At 41.3% G+C, this 16,248-nt stretch overlaps 1 protein-coding gene across 3 annotated transcripts; it reads right to left on the bottom strand.

Annotated features, from left to right (window-relative positions):
- Positions 1 to 887: 887 nt before the first annotated feature.
- Positions 888 to 15,462, bottom strand: AQP4 (aquaporin 4). Of its 3 annotated transcripts, none has more exons than XM_061399696.1 (5): positions 15,338 to 15,462; positions 11,484 to 11,898; positions 10,445 to 10,609; positions 10,088 to 10,168; positions 888 to 5,832 (listed from the first exon to the last, which is right to left on the bottom strand). In XM_061399696.1, the coding sequence occupies exons 1-5, from the start codon at positions 15,367 to 15,369 to the stop codon at positions 5,554 to 5,556; spliced, it is 972 nt and encodes a 323-aa protein (XP_061255680.1). In that variant the 5' UTR covers positions 15,370 to 15,462; the 3' UTR covers positions 888 to 5,553. The 3 variants fall into 3 exon arrangements, with proteins under 3 accessions (XP_061255680.1, XP_061255682.1, XP_061255681.1); XM_061399698.1 differs by lacking the exon at positions 15,338 to 15,462 and adding an exon at positions 14,788 to 14,973; XM_061399697.1 differs by lacking the exon at positions 15,338 to 15,462 and adding an exon at positions 14,320 to 14,628.
- Between the last annotated feature and the right edge of the window lie 786 nt (positions 15,463 to 16,248).

Genomic DNA, 16,248 nt, shown 5'->3' with positions numbered 1-16,248 from the left:
CTAAAGTGCATTTTTCCCTTTTCTTTTCTTTAGTGTTTGAGCTAATTTTGGACTCCTAACTGGAACTATATGCATTCAAATATTTTGCACACACCTATACAGTAAAAACCAACTAGATCAAGGTATAGTGCTTTGTGGTATTTCCTAATGATTGAGATATTCTTTAAGTTATTTATTCATTTATGCAACAAGCATTTATTGAGAGAAATGTCAAGCCTAATTCTCAGTGCTGAGAATAAGACATAGTCTTAGCCCTTAAGGAGTTTAAAACCTAGTAGGAGAGACAGAAACCTACACAAATGATTTCACTACAATGTGACAAATGCAATAAGAGGTTCACATCCACCTGGCTCTTAAAGGCAGCATTCACCACTCTTCCGATGGGTTGCATGTTACATAAATGATTGTCCTCAATCCTTCCCTGAAGGTCTGTAACCTCTCAAAATTGAGAGGTTCCAACCGAGAACCCAAGGGAGTAAACTGATACTCACTGAGGCTACGTTATCCATCTGGGTAGGCAGAATTTGCCAAATGCCCTGAGGATGGATCGTCTATTTTGCAATACCAGCCTCATTTGAGTCACAGTTGTTTAAGTCTTCACTCTTTGACTCTCTATAATGATAGCTGATATTCAATGGTCTGTTTTGCACAGATGTGAACATTTAGAATTAAGCCCACAAAAACATTTTCACTGTCTATATGAGGACCTAACATACTGTGTACTCTGTAGGCTCTCAGAAATATATTTTATTATATGGATTCCACAACCATTTCATTTGGTGTTGATTGTACTCAAATATCTAAACCTCCCGGTCCTTCTCAATGATGCTTCAAGATGAAATGAGCAAAAGCTGTGGATGAATTTTCAAAATCATCAAACACAATGCTTACCTTTTAAAATATTAAACACTTTATTTGCACAAGCTTAGTAATATGAGATCAACATAATTCATGGAAATCAACCACAGTGCTAACACTTTAATAGATTATTCCAAATATTAGACATTACAGTTTCAATCTCCTTAACATTAGCTCTAACACTGGAATAACATTTCAGTTAATGAATAATTGTGAATATAACCATATGTTCAGTTTATTCTCACCAGTTTATCATGAATTACAATTTTATTGTGATTTGAGTCATAAAAGTGATAAACAATTGTTTATATAGTTTTATAAATTGCATGTTTATTTAATTAATCCTGAAGAGAATCTAGAAAGACATTCTGATGGGTTATATAAATTCAGTGTATTTTTTAGCTCTTGAGTTTTAACATGCATAGGTAATGCTATAACTGCTTTAAAGTTTAATGTTAATCGTACATGTTGCATAACATTTATTTGATCTGTATTTTCATAGGTTATTGTCATTTGACAAAGTGAGCAGCCACAGTTTTAAAGCCCTGGATTAAATATCTTGCATGTATTTTAGGGAAGAGGGTTTCAAAAGTTACAGCTGTTTTGGAGTGATCTGTAAAGTACTATGAAAGCAATGCAAATGTACACAATTTGGGGTAAAGAGAGTGTTACATTACACTTTCCAGAGAGTAAACACACTTTTCTAATAATTTTGATGCCATCAACGTATTGGGAAAGACAGAATGACTTTCAGGTATCAAATAGCCTGAGTTTGCATATTCTATAGTGCTTATGATGAGAGTTTATATCAGCTTTCTCTTGTCTGATAAGTTGGTCTGTTAGGCTCGCGTTGTCATTCTTAGCTGTCACAAAGGCAATTTATCTGTCACATGTTCACAGCATGTGGAAACAGTGTCAACAGGCTGCAACAGAGAGCTTCACTGGGATCAATTCTAGTATTTGAATGTGCTATTCTATTTTGGAATATTTTGGTTCATTATGGAGTTTAAATCAGTAAGTGAGTTGCCTGGTTTCATGGTCTAAGAAGAATATTCTGTGCTATCTAGAATCAGACCTCTAATAATTAGATGGCTTAATTCCGTCATGTGCTGGGTGCTGTGCTTAGTTGCTCAGTCGTGTCTGACTCTTTGCAACCCCAGGGACTGTAGCCCACCAGGCTCCTCTGTCCATGGGATTCTCCAAGCAAGAATACTGGAGTGGATTGCCATGCCCTCCTCCAGGGGATCTTCCCAGCCCAGGGATCGAACCCAGGCCTTCCGCAATGCAGGCGGATTCTTTACCATCTGAGCCACCAGGGAAGCGTGTTAGCAAAATACTTCTAATCTTGTAAAATCTTCAAGACTGAGCCAGCACCTACCAACTGCATCAGTAAAAGGATCAAAAGGGGGAAAATACAAGAATATAGGAAAAACATCAAATGGCAGAAATGAAGTGTAAGAATGTTACATTTAAGCAACTATTTAGATACCAGAAAATACTTCCTTCCAGTATAAAAGTTGAGAACTCTTTGAAGAAAATGTCATCTTCTACAATGAAAACATACTTTCAAACTCTGGACCCCCAATTTTAAAGAAAGCCCTGGAAACTTAAAAAATAACTCTTACCCTTTGTACTCCTTTGGCAAACTATATACATTTGCGATGTAGGGACCACCTTACAATTGGGGCGGGGGGCGCTTGTTGTACTTTTCCTTAGGGAAGAGGCGGCTGGCATCGTTTCCTGGCTGGGTATAATTCATTTATGTCCTTCCAGTTTTTTCTCTCTGATCTCTTTTCTGTATATCTGTCAGCAGCACTCTCCTGGGAGCAGCACGATGCACTTCATTAATAAGAAGGGATTAAAGGAAAAAGCCCCAGTCTCTTAATACACTTGGATAATTTGGTGTCATCCACAAGGCAAAAGACCCCTGCTGCATAGATGTCATTAGAAAGGTACAATTTCATTACTTTTTACTGGTAGAGCCTTGAGTGAAATACAAAATATGTTGTCTCATATGCGGGGAAAGGAAAGTGCAGAAGCTTTCATTCGCTGCATGCCCCTAAAATAGTAGAAGGCAAAAATATATTCGATGGTTTTTACATTTATATGGCCTTCCCTTAGTACTCCTTGAACTCATGCTTCTATAAAATATTGAACAAAATAAAGATGAAAAGAAAATTATTTATATCCTTAAATCACAAATGAAATGTATATATATATTTTCTCAACTAACACACTTGTTTTGAATACCTACTATGTGCCAGGTACTCTGCTTGTTGCTGGAAAACAAATGACCAAAATATAATTCATGAGGGTTTTTTTTTTTTCCAGTGATAGCTTATCAAATGCTCTAACTGGAAGTAAGTGTAAAATTGACTGTATAAGAAGTAAACCATATGGCTGAATAAAAATGATCCTATACCAGTAAACATTAAGTGTATTCAAAATGTTTCCTTTTTTCCCTTGATGTGTGTGTTAGTTGCTTAGTTGTGTCCAACTCTTTGCAGCCAGGCTCCTCTGTCCATGGAATTCTCCAGGCCAGAATACTGGAGTGGGTTGCCATTCTCTTCTCCAAGGGATCTTCCTGACCCAGGGATCAAACCTGTGTCTCCTCCATTGCAATCAGATTCTTTATCATCTGAGCCACCAGGGAAGACCCTTTCCCTTGCTAACCTAACTTATTTTTGAACTGGCATGTTTGCCTATGGTTGATAGCATTATCTTTTGAGCTAAACCACTCCCAGTTTTAAGCCTTTAATGATATATTGAGCAAACATGAAAAGATGGGCATAAACCATCCTTAGAAATACACCCTAGTTCCTATAGATGCTGTCCCAAGCAGGAAGCAGCGTGCCTCAGTGATGGAGGGTGTGGACGGCCACCAAAGGGACCTGGGATTTAGGCACCTGCCAAAAAGATGACAGTGGGACTTCTGGGGACTCCCCTGGTGTGATGTCTCTCTTGGAACCTTATGCATTCCTTTCCTAGCACCGAAGAGAATCAGATTTAATAGTGGTCCATTATCTCACTGCAACAGACACACAACTGCCATTAACACTGAAAAGTGACACGCAGTTGGAACTGTGTGTGGGAGAAGAAAGCCCTTGATTATCAGCTATTTACAAGCCACTCTTTGCAGTGATAGGTTTTTGCTTTACTATTAGCTTTTGTTCAGTGAAATCGACTTTTGCAGCTCTTTGTCTAAAACAAAGGCTAGAACAGACTGGGGTTTAGATGACAGCAACTGGCATTTCTAGAGACAATTTTACCGACATAAGGCAAAGCAGTACAGGAAAAAAAAAAAAAAAGCAACCCAAGTTATTTTGACAAACAAATGAGTCAATAATGAAAATTCTTAAAAACCACATTGGGTTACATACAGTATCTCTACAAACGAAAGACTGTCATCTAGTCAGCTTGGAATACAGAGGATTTTGATGTCCTCACCCTTTTATTTTGCAGTCTTGTTGTTCTTGTCCTTCGTGCATTTTAGTTCATTAAAATATCATTACGTGTATAATGAAGATGATCAACAAAGGCACAGTGAAGATTATCAATAAATGTCATGAGAAGTGGGAGGGTAGCAGCGATTGGGGCTGGCAGGACCAGTGTGTACACCTTCTAGAATGAGCAGAGCTTAATAATTAACAAAAACTCAGAACTCAACTAGTTATGTTCTTGTTATCAAAAATATGTCTCAGCTAATGTTTAAGTACAGTTAACCAAAATTACAAACAAACAAAAAAAAAACCCAGTTTTGCCAATAAATTAAAAAAAAATAAGCAAATGGTTAAGTGGTTACAAGTTTAGATTGTTAAACTCATGTGGTGTATTTGAGGACATGCACTGAAAACAGATCATCTGAAACCACCCTACAGATTGCCTTTTTCCACAGGATTTTTGTATGATGGGAAGTTTCCACCCACCCCCGTATAATTTTTCAGGTCTGTTTGTCCTGAGTCTCAATAGGTACCTTATGATGTAGATGTTTTATTAGGTGAATAAACATAAAGAATTTTATGAACATTATTCAAATTTCTGGGCTTTAGATCCATATTTACCCTAGAGACAGTGAGGAGGAGGAAGAAATATTATGAACTGAGTTTGGGTTGAAAGTTGGGTATTTGAAATATAAATGAAAACAACTCATTAGCAATGACTCATTAATATTCATTTGCCGAGGTAGTTTAAACATAAGGGATTGCATGTAAAAGAGTTTGTTATATTTTCTCTCTCGAATGTGCAAGACTCTGTGACATACTCTGCATTTTGCCATTGACAAACTGGATTTAAAAGAATAAATACTCAGATGAGGATTGGCAATACCAGTTACAAGGAAGAGGAAATAAGCTGATAGGTTATGTCTGTGTGATAGGTATGTCAGGCAAGCCTTAACAAAATCTTGATAGCATTTTAAATTGATTATCAATTAATGTCAAATAGATAAACTAGATACACATTTGCTTTGGGGATACTTCAAAAAGATTTTTTTTTTTTAGATTTGAAATTCATGATAGGTTTCTTCCAGTCCTCCTTGGTAAATAATGAAATATTTACTGTCTAGACTGAGTAATATGACATGAAACAACAAACCTGCACATGTCTAATTTATAACAAATCTGTTTCCTTAATGGGTGGAAGGAGATCTGAGGACAGTTCTAAGGGCTCTTGTCTGCTTTCAGTGCTGCCTGCTAGTCATACTGAAGACAACACCTCTCCAGATGGGTCTTTCCCTTTCTTCTCCTCCCCCCGGTCAATGTCGATCACGTGCACCACTCCGGGTTTTAGAATCAAGTCGTCGGTCTCTACCTGACTCCTGTTGTCCTCCACCTCCATGTAGCTCCCTTTTGTTTGCTGGGCAGCTTTGCTGAAGGCTTCTTTAAATCGACGTTTGAGTTCAACATCTGGACAGAAGACATACTCATAGAGACCACCAGCAAGGACAGCTCCTATGATTGGTCCAACCCAATATATCTGGGAGAAAGATGGAAGAGTTATAGAGCGTAAGTAGAGTAAAACTATTTCTCTGAACAATGCATGAATATAGAACTTTGCTGATTTAAATTGAGAGCAAATATGGCATGCATAAAAAGAGACCCTTGGAAACAAAATAAGAAAGCACGTTAAATCTACGTCTGAGATCCATATATTACTAAATAACATTTTGAACAGAAAATAAGAAGACTGTTTCCTCTTTTCTTTTCCTGCTTTCATTATGTTCTTTCCATTGTCAGATAATCCTGAAAGATAGGTCCTCTTTGGTGGTACTATAAATTAAAAAGACACTAAAACTTATTTAACTAAAATAGAGAAAAAATTTTCTGGAAAGTATCAATACTTGTTTTCTTAATATTGCCATCTTATATTGGTTTTCTACATAATCACAATCATGGTACAGATCGTACCACTTGGGGCTTTAATTATTCAGTACAGCATGATAAATGGCATCTGAGGTCTACCGCTTAGCAATTTTGTGACTGCTTGCATCCATTACATAACCTCATGAACACTTAATTCCATCAGGTGCAAAACAGGAATAATAATAATACACACCTCACCGTTGTCAGGATTAAATTGAAATAATACTTGTAAAGTACTTAAGAGTTCCAGTTTCATAGTAACTTGCTCCTTTCCATGTTTCCTAGACAATTTAAAGATGTATGGGTCTAGGCTGGCTATAAGTCACTTTCCTTATGTTACATGTTTTTTTTCTCTGAAATTTGGTGATTTGTTTTAAGAGAAAACCTCAAGGTTTGTCCATTGATCTTCTTGCAGAGTGCATTTATCCTCATGGTTCTTATACTGATGACTTGGTGGAAAAATCTGTGCTGAGTTTATGGATGATGGTGAGTAGAGGATTTGCCATCCCATAGGATTTTAATTCAATAACTAGAAGTTTCTATCATATTAGTTATGTGTCTAGAATAAACTAAGTTTTGAGATTGGATAAACTCTAACATTTGCTTTAGAGTACATGTAGACTATAGGATCTCAGACAGTAAAAATCTGCCTGCAATGCGAGAGACCTGGCTCAGGAAGACTCCCTGGAGAAGGGAATGGCTACCCACTTCAGTATTCTTGCCTGGAGAATTCCAGGCAAGAGGAGGAGCTTGGTAGCTAGGTTACAGTCCATGGGGTTGCAAAGAATCAGACAAGACTGAGAAACTAAGATTTTCACTTTCAGATTGTGGAGCATTAGACGTTCATTCAGCAGATGGACTTGAGCAACAGTTGTTCAGTCACTAAGTTGTGTCCGACTCTTTGTGACCCCACGGACTGCAGCATGCCAAACACTGTTTATTGAGTACTTTCTCTGGGCTGGCTGTATTCAGTGCTTAACTTGTATTAACTCATTTTATTCTAACTGATCTTTGAGATAGATATTATTATTATCCCATTTTATGGGTATGAAAATGGATATGCAGAGAGGGTAAGAAGCTTGCTTAAAAATTTATGCTTAACAAGTGGTTGAGCTGGGATTTCAGGTCTGTCTGATTTCAAAGCTCTTTCGAACCATTATGCTGTTTTCTATTATACTCGCTAATGGTAAAGAACCTGCCTGCCAATGCAGGAGACATAAGAGACAGGAGTTCGTTCTCTGGGTCAGGACGATCCCCTGGAGAAGGGAATGGAAACCCACTCCAGTATTCTTTCCTGGAGAAGCCCATGGACAGAGAAGCCTGGTGGGCTACAGTCAATGGGGTCGTGAAGAGTTGGACACGACTGAAGAGCTTAGCACAGATACACACACACATGCTACACTTCTCTCATTTGGAAAAAAAAAATCAGATGAATACTTCTGGGTTAAAACACTCTGTGGAAATTAAATTCATTTAGCACCCTCATTGCACAGTCTAAAGAAAATTCAAACTTAAGCTGAAGCGGAACACATACACTTTACAGGGAAATTGTTGACAAAGTGGCTGCAAGAACCAAGTTCCTTATCTTGAACATGAAAGAAATCATGTCAGAGTTGACCTTCTTAATGCCCTTTCAAAGGGGAAATGAGAGCCCTCCTCTAAATGTCTTTGTGCTACATTCCTTTGGTAAGATCTCATTTGGTATGCTCTATTCCATAAGCTCCAAATTCCACAAGAGAGACAAAGGACTGCTAAATAATTACAGTTCCTTCAAAACACTTATTCAGAAGACATCTGGCTGCATGCTCTCAAAACAAATCTCAGTTTCAAGTTGCTATTTCCAAAGTTATAATGCCCCTTAACTTTTAAAATTCATAAAGGTAAAGAATTTTTACTGCTAAAAATCCAGAAAATCCAGAAAAGAAGACTAAAAAATATTATTATACCACACGCAAAATTCATCATTAATATCTTGCTATTTTCATCTATCAGTCTACCTATTTACAGATATACTTTAATTGTTAATTTTACACAACCATTGTTACAAAACGGACATTAGTTTTCAGTAGGATTAAGTGTTATAGCAACAAGGGGAACCTTAGATTCAGTCAACAAGCTAAGGATTTTTTTTTGCCACTCAAATTTTAACTAGTGTATCACAACTCAAATAATTAATAAAAACACATGTTTTCATCTACATTTTAAAGTCCTCATGGATTAAAATTTTTCATTTTTCTAAATTTCAAATAGAAAAATTGTTTGAGTGTATAAGTTGAACTAAAAGTTGTACTTTTATCATAAGATCTATATACTGTGTTCCGTTGCTCAGTTGTGTCCAACTCTTTGTGACCCCATGACACCAGGCTCCTCTGTCCATGGGATTCTCTAGGCAAGAATACTCGAGTGGGTTGCCATTTCCTCCTCCAGGGGATCGTCTCGACCCAGGGATCGAACCGGTGTCTCTTGCATCTCCCAAATTGGCAGGTGGCTTACCACTAGTGCCACCTGGGAAGCCCTGAGATCTATATACTGCGTTTCCATTCCTGTTAATGTGGCAAGTCCTTAGAGACACACATGGGAATTTCAGTGGCAAAATGACCAATTGCATGGATAGTATTGCTGACTAAGCTTTTTCATGGCCGGGTCCAAATCCTTGCTTTTGATCACTGATGTTCATGCTTTTATTTAATGGGATAGATTACTCATAAAGACTTGGTACACTTTTCTTAGAAGTGAAAGCACATAGCAGTGGGGCAGTTTCTTCTCATTTGCAACATAGATCACGGATGAATGCATGTGACTGGGTTAATAACCCCTGTATGCATGACATTAAAACATAAGCGACATCTATCACAGAAAAGAATCGAAAAAGAATATATATATACATTCATACATTTGTGTGTATAACTAAATCACTTTGCTGTACACCTGAAACTAACACAGAATTGTGTATCAACTATACAGCAATAAAACAAAAAACATTACATTCGTGAATTAAAAATAAAAGGTGTAAAAGAGCATTCACAACATATACATGAAGATAAAAGTTAGCCCCATTTGAAGCTGGCTTATATACACCTATTTTTATTGGTTGTTGTAAGTCAGTATGTAAAAGATCTTCAGAACTGTCACATTATTCATTTAAGGGATTTACATTTCTTTTTGGTAAGAAACAATTGAAAAGAAATCGACTGTGGTATCAATGGATACCGCTGCTCTCTAGAAGCACTGCCCCCACATTAAGTAGGGTAGGCATGAGGTGTGAGAATTGTGTCTTTCCTGAAAGTCACTTATTTTTCCAGCTATGGATATGGTGATAATAGCATAAGCTCTGGCACTATCCATTCCTCACCATCTGCAGTTCACATGCTCCCAGCTCCTATACTGTTAATTGGGTTCATGCTTTTGTAAACAAGAAGGGTAAATATTTTTGCTACGTGCTTTTAAGCATTTCTCTTTTTCTTCTTTTTATTGTTTCGCAAGCATATTATGTGTCATTGCTGGGAAGGGTTTACTTTCAATTATTTAAACATCATATTCACTTCACCACCCTGATTTTAATTTGTTACAGCCAGGCAACCTCCATATACAATATATTCTGCCAAAGTCTATCAGAATACAGTGTGCAGAGCAGCGGTTAAAAAAAAAAAAGACTATCACTAAAGGCTCAAAAGAGATACGAAATGTTTTACAGCAGATAAAATCTGTCCCAGTCTGTCCCTAGTCTTAATGAAAGATGTAATAAAGTGGTGGTGGTGGGGTTACAGTTGGGTGAAAGAGAAACTAGTGAGCAAAATAATGGGAAAAAAAGCTCTATGGCTCATTGTCCTCAACTTTAGGAAAATAGGAACAATGAACATGATGGTTACCCAGTGGTTCTCCCAATTTCCCATGATAACTGCAGGTCCAAAGGATCGGGCGGGGTTCATGCTGGCACCAGTGTAATTGATCTACAGGGGAAAAGAACACAACTTCAGACATTGCTGAAACAGGGCTACTAACAGGTAGCCTTCATGGTATTATGTCACTGTTGGCCAAGTCAGTTAGAGGAAGGTTAGCAGCCTTAGCAACATTCTCATCACAAAGTTAGCAAAACAATAACCTAAAATGGACAGAAGAGGCTGGATACTAAAGAACTACAGCTGTGAAACGCAACATCTTCAGGCCAGCTGAAGGGTGAGGCTAAACAACGTGGATCCGTTATTTAAGGGAACTTGGAAACTTACTGCAAATAAATGTCCAATTGCAACAGAGATCCCAATGGCTAAAGCTATGGAACCGGTGACATCAGTCCGTTTGGAATCACAGCTGGCAAAAATAGTAAACACCAACTGAAATGTGATTATCAACTCCACCAGGAGACCGTGTCCAGCGCTAAGATTTCTGTGAACCTGGAGACAGAAAAATACTCCATCTGAATTGACAAGAGAACCTTTTCTGTGATAACATATCATTGTGAAAGGCACATTTTATTCCTATAAAAACTGATGGTCAGTTTGAGTCTTCTGTTCCACCCCTGATTGAGAGATGCATCTCCCCCCTCAAAAATAAATACTTATTTTGGGCCAGCACAGATAATTAATTAATCTTATAATGACCAAGTGGGAGTTTGTGCTGAATGTTCTTCTCTACAAAGAAAGCAAAATATGCTACTGCTGCACTTAAGTTATAAAAGAGTTTCTTGAGAGTCTTGTAATTTTATAAGGCAAAGATTAAATTTATTAATTAGGTTTAAATTAATTAATATATACTTCAATTAAAATTTAACTGTGTGTGGTTTTTTAATCAACGCCTGTGCTGAGCTAACAAATGATATACTTAATCAGCTAAGAACAAAACCAGGATCAAATGCCAATTCATTTTTTTGAGTGTGACCCTTGATGTTTTAAACCTCATGTTCATGGTAACAAATAAAACTGTTCCTTCTGCTAGTGAACCAACAAATAATTGTAATAAAAATGTCTTATGTTATATATATAGTCAATGCAGTCACTGGGATGGAGAGAAAGAGGAAAAAAGAACCCAACACAATTTTTGTGCTGCCCAGACTTAGTGCTATTCAAGTCATTCAACAGCAAATAATGACTCTATATGATATATTCAGTGTGGCTGGAATCAGTTTGCACCCCTATTAAGAGTTATCAGACAACCCCTGGGAATAAATTAGCAATTTTAGGAAAGACTCTAAGGTCACCAGGGTGTCATTTAGCACTCCATATAAGCTGCCTGGAGTCCGAGACTGAAAACAACAGCTAAAGATGGTACCGTGGTGACTCCAAGGCCCCCCACCACACTGGGAGGCGTGACCAGGTAGAGAATTCCGGCTCCAATGATGGCGCCCAGGCACTGAGCTGCAATGTAGAAGACAGACTTGGCGATGCTAATCCTCCTGGTGCACACCATGGCCACCGTCACAGCGGGGTTGATGTGGCCACCACTGATGTGGCCAAAGCACTGGACCATAGTCGCGATGCTGAGTCCAAAGCAGAGGGAGATGAGAACCATGTCGACAGGTAGTGGCTTTTCTGCTCCACCCCAGTTGATGGTGGATCCCAGGCTGAGCAGGACAAAAATAAGCATGGCCAGAAATTCCGCAGTGACTGCCTTCCAGAAAGTTTGTGTCCAGACCCCTTTGAAGGCCACCATGATACTCTCTCTTGTACACAAAGGTCCACACTTACTGAAAAGAAAAAGCAAAATTGGCATCAGAAGCTACTGAATCAGAGTCTCCTGAGATGATGGCCAGGCCCTCGGGCTCCCAGGTGGCTCAGTGGTAAAGAATCTGCCTGCCAATGCAGGAGATGTGGGTTCGATCCCTGGGTCATGACGATCCTGTGGAGAGGGAAGTGACAACCCACTCCAGTGTTCTTGCCTGGGAAATTCCATGGACAGAGGAGCCTGGCGGGCTACAGTCCATGGGGTCTCAAAGAGTCTGACACAACTGAGCCACCAAACAGCAGCAGCAGGCCCTCAGTCTTGCCTATTGTGGGGCACCTCCCACCAAAGTTTATTTGCATATAAAGCCTCCCTCAAGGTCATCTGCATACAAAGAAAGGATGCTTCGGGAAAATCTCCTTAGCTACTTAATTATCTCCTTAATTAATAATCAAGAGATTGTCATTCTGATCCCCTTTGATTTAATATCCAAAGATCATCCAGTTTCACTGAAAAATTATCTGAATTGTCCCTAGAAAGGAAAATATCTGGATCAAGTTCCTTAAAGAATTAAGTATATTTACCTTGTAGTTAATTCCCTCTGAGCAACTTTTTACATTTTCAATGTACTTTTTACACGTCATTTCTATTTGGAACCTACGGCCATAAGAAAGAGAGGTCTTTTCCAGTTTTGCACTTTCTGGTTCAAATGGCATTCTGGAAATGGATTTTGAGAGCTGACTGTCCCTTCTCTCCTCCAGTGGAGACTCTGATGAAGGGGTGTTCTGTGAGGAAGCCAGGAAGGCTATCTTTTGAGAATGTCTTTTGACTGATACGGGCAGTGGGGACTTGCACAGCAGAGCTGGGACCCAGAACTGGGACGAGGATGCTGCCGTGCTCTCCCGGCCAGCGTGGGGAGAAGTCCTAGAGCCCGCCTGGTCCGGAGGTCCAGCGCAGGCCGCCCGGGACCAGGAGCGCCCGGGCGGGGCGGCTCCGGGAAGCCCACCCACCCCTGGGTCCCAGGCATCTCGTCCGACACGGGGGATAGATTAGAAGTGCATTCTGGCCTCTGCGGTACTTCTGCAGGGTTGAGGGACTGTCCCTTCTTGGGCTTGACTCCCCATCCCTTGATGTTCACCTCTGATAAAATCCTCCCAGAGGGATCCTGGAGGCCAGCGTGTGCGGGCAGCACCCCCGGCACCCTAGCCGCCAACTGCGAGGGACAGCGACTTGGGGAGAGGGGCGGAAGGCCGCTGGGCGAGGGGAAGGTGGTCAGGAAGACCATAGGCCTCAAAGCAGGAGGCTCTGGAAAGCGGTTTTTCTCTAGTGTCTTCTTGACGGCATTCTCTAAATCTGCCGGTACCTCTTCTGCGGGAGCTTGCTGTGCCTTGAGTGGGTGGGGAGGATTGGTGGGGAGGGACGTGAAGGCTGGGGGGAGCAGCAAGGCAGCCTTTGGGAAGGAGGACCCTCTCTTCCTCCACTGTTTCCCTGCTAATACCTTGGGATCTTCACAGCTGAGAAGGGATGCGCTTTGAGGATATTAATGGCAAGACATGACTAGGATTCCTCTTGGGGGACAATCATCCCAGTGACCCCGTTTTTCAAGACATTTGCCCTTATCCTTGGTCTGTGATGGGGTAGGAGAGAGTGATGGAATGTGGAAAGCATTTAGTGAGACTCATCCCAGGGGACTATGAAAAGGGTAATGCGAGAAGGTGGGCTTCCCAGGTGGCGCTAGTGGTAAAGAACCCACCTGCTAATACAGGAGACTTGGGTTCCATCCTTGGATTGGGAAGATCCCTTGGAGAAGGGCACAGCAACCCACTCCAGTATTCTTGCCTAGAGAATCCCATGGACAGAGGAGCCTGATGGGCTACGGTCCATGGTGTTGCAAAGAGTCGGAAACGACCGAAGCAACTTAACACACCCAAAGGCAGGCAAGAAAGCCAGGTATTTTAACAGATTAGAGTTATCGCAGTTCTTCTGAGCATGGGCGCTTCCCTCCCCCATCGAGTCCCCAGGATCCTAGTCTGGTTGAGCCAGTGGGTGAGAACTGTGCCTATAAGCGCCAGGGGAACCCTGCCTTGACCTTTAGGATCTTGACTCAGCCCCTGGTTTGACATGGGGCTTTGCTACAGGGCTGGAAAGCGAAACCCATTTTCTGCCCAAGCCTAGGTGGCTCCAGAAGGGGACCAGCCAGCTCCGTCTGTCTGGAGCATCCCCTATCCCAGTGAACAGCTCTAAGCAAATCATGCAATTAGGAGAAACCCCAGCTGGGAGGACACTGACATCACACTCCCTAGAGAAAGAGAAAATAAAGAGACCAAAACAGTGCTTGGAGCGAGGCAGCCAGCGAGGGTGCCCTGGGGGAGAAATGACAATATCCCAAAGGGGGAGAAATTCACAAATTGAAAAAAGAAGTTTCAAAAGTGGCTTTAGAACTTACCAGCAGCCCACGGCTGTAGCCAGGATGGCAGAGGGCTAGGTGCTATGTCAGGGGCTGGTCCTCTGTGGCCAGATTTAGTGGGAAAAAAGGGAGAGGCAGGAAGCTAAGGCAGCCAGGTGGGCAGGACTCGGCAGGTCCCATTCAGCAGCCACACAGGGAGCCCAGGGAGAGGCATGCCCTGGGGACAGGCCGCCTCCTCCCTGCACCCTCTCCCTCACCTTCCCTGCTCATTTTCTGCACCTTCTCAGAGACCCAATCTCAGAAGCTCAGTTGCTCTTTCAGCTTCAAGACTTCATCAGCCAGAGGAATAAAAACAACCCCCCTCCAACCTCTGAAGTAAACAAACAGACACCTTGAGCATGCCTTTAGTTTTCTTTGAAAATCCGCAGAATCTGATCTCTTTCCGGGGCAGAATGACCAACTTCAGAGGGCTGTGAACCCCAGGGTCCCCTGGCGGCACATACATACCTCTGTCTTGACAAGCGCTCAGCTCAGCTCTTTCGCAGCCCCTCTGAGTTATCTACCGGTCAGTGTTCCCTTCCCTGTTCACACTCCCTGGAAATGCATCAATACCATTTGTTGTGCTTTTTCCCCTTTTGCTCCAGAACAAAGGGGGTTTGTTGATGTGACCGGGTTATAGAGAGCCCGACAACATTACTTACTAGCCGAACCCCCAGCCTGATCCACTTCTGGACAGCTGAGCCCCTAGATAAGTGATTTTTCTGATGAAAAATACTAGATGATAGATTTACCTCCATAGACTCCATAGAGGCATTTTCTTGGGCTATAGGTCTCCAATATATGGAGGATTTTTGCTGTAAATCATCCCCCTTTTTCTTCTGCCCTCTCTCTGCCTCTCTTATGAGTATGCCCATACCCAGCCCTGGAAGAACCACCTGCCCTAGAGTTTCCTTCTAGATTCTGCCTGAGCAGCACACGTATCTGTAATAAAAGAGTCCCGAGTTTCATCTTTCATCCGAGCCTCAGCATTGTTCCCTTAAGGCAAAGAAGGACTTACCCCCACCGCCTCGCTGCGGGTCTGTCACTCATGCCTCCCCCGGCCAGAGTGCAGCGCTCACATTGCCAGCCCCAAGGCTCCCAGTGCGCCGGGAGTCAGATTACGGCCACTTGTCTGATTGGGTTTTTGAAGTCTTAGGGGTGGAAAGATTCGGCACCATGTGGCAATCGCCAAGTTATATTTGAACTTGAAATGACTTTCTCTACCTGATCGTTATAGACACAGGACATTTCAGGAACACAAAATGCTGGCTCACCTAATCCTTGAAAATGAGGCTTTCCCCAAATCTTTATTTGAAATCCTCCCACCACAGGGAACTGCTGAGAAATTTTGTTGTTGTTGTTCTGTGTGCAGTCGAATTTGGGCGACTATTAAGAGCATGGATTTGCATTATCCAGCAGTTGAGATGAACGGAATGAGATTCAGGCTTCGGTGCATTTGTTTTTGAGTGGCGACATAGCCAGTGGGTTCTATGCGAAGTTTTTGCTCACAGAAGCAGTTTTTAAAGTACTGCAGATCACTTCAGGTCCCTTGGAGCCTGTGCAGCACTGATTTGAGTAACAGGATATAGGACTGCCTTAGAGTCTCACCTGACTGTTACGTTAACAATTGTTGGTAAGAAGTAGCAAATTTTAAACAGATAAACGTTGGGTGGCACAAAATTATTGGGAACTAGCTGCTTCTTGTTGTTCAGTCACTAAATCGTGTCTGACTCTTTGTGACCCCATGGACTGCAGGATGCCAGGCTCGTCTGTCTTCCATTATCTCCCCAAGTTTGCTCAAATTCACGTCTGTGGATTTGGTGATGCTATCTAACCATCTCATGCACTGCTGCCCGTGTCTCCTTTTGCCTTCAATCTTTCCCAGCATTAAAGTCTTTTCCAGTGAGGTGGGAACTAGAAGTAAATTTA

The sequence above is a fragment of the Bos javanicus genome, chromosome 24 (genome assembly GCF_032452875.1).
Source record: "Bos javanicus breed banteng chromosome 24, ARS-OSU_banteng_1.0, whole genome shotgun sequence".
In the NCBI taxonomy this organism is placed as follows: domain Eukaryota; kingdom Metazoa; phylum Chordata; class Mammalia; order Artiodactyla; family Bovidae; genus Bos; species Bos javanicus.
Note: the sequence above shows the minus strand (reverse complement) of the source record. Positions and strands in the feature narration are given on the sequence as shown.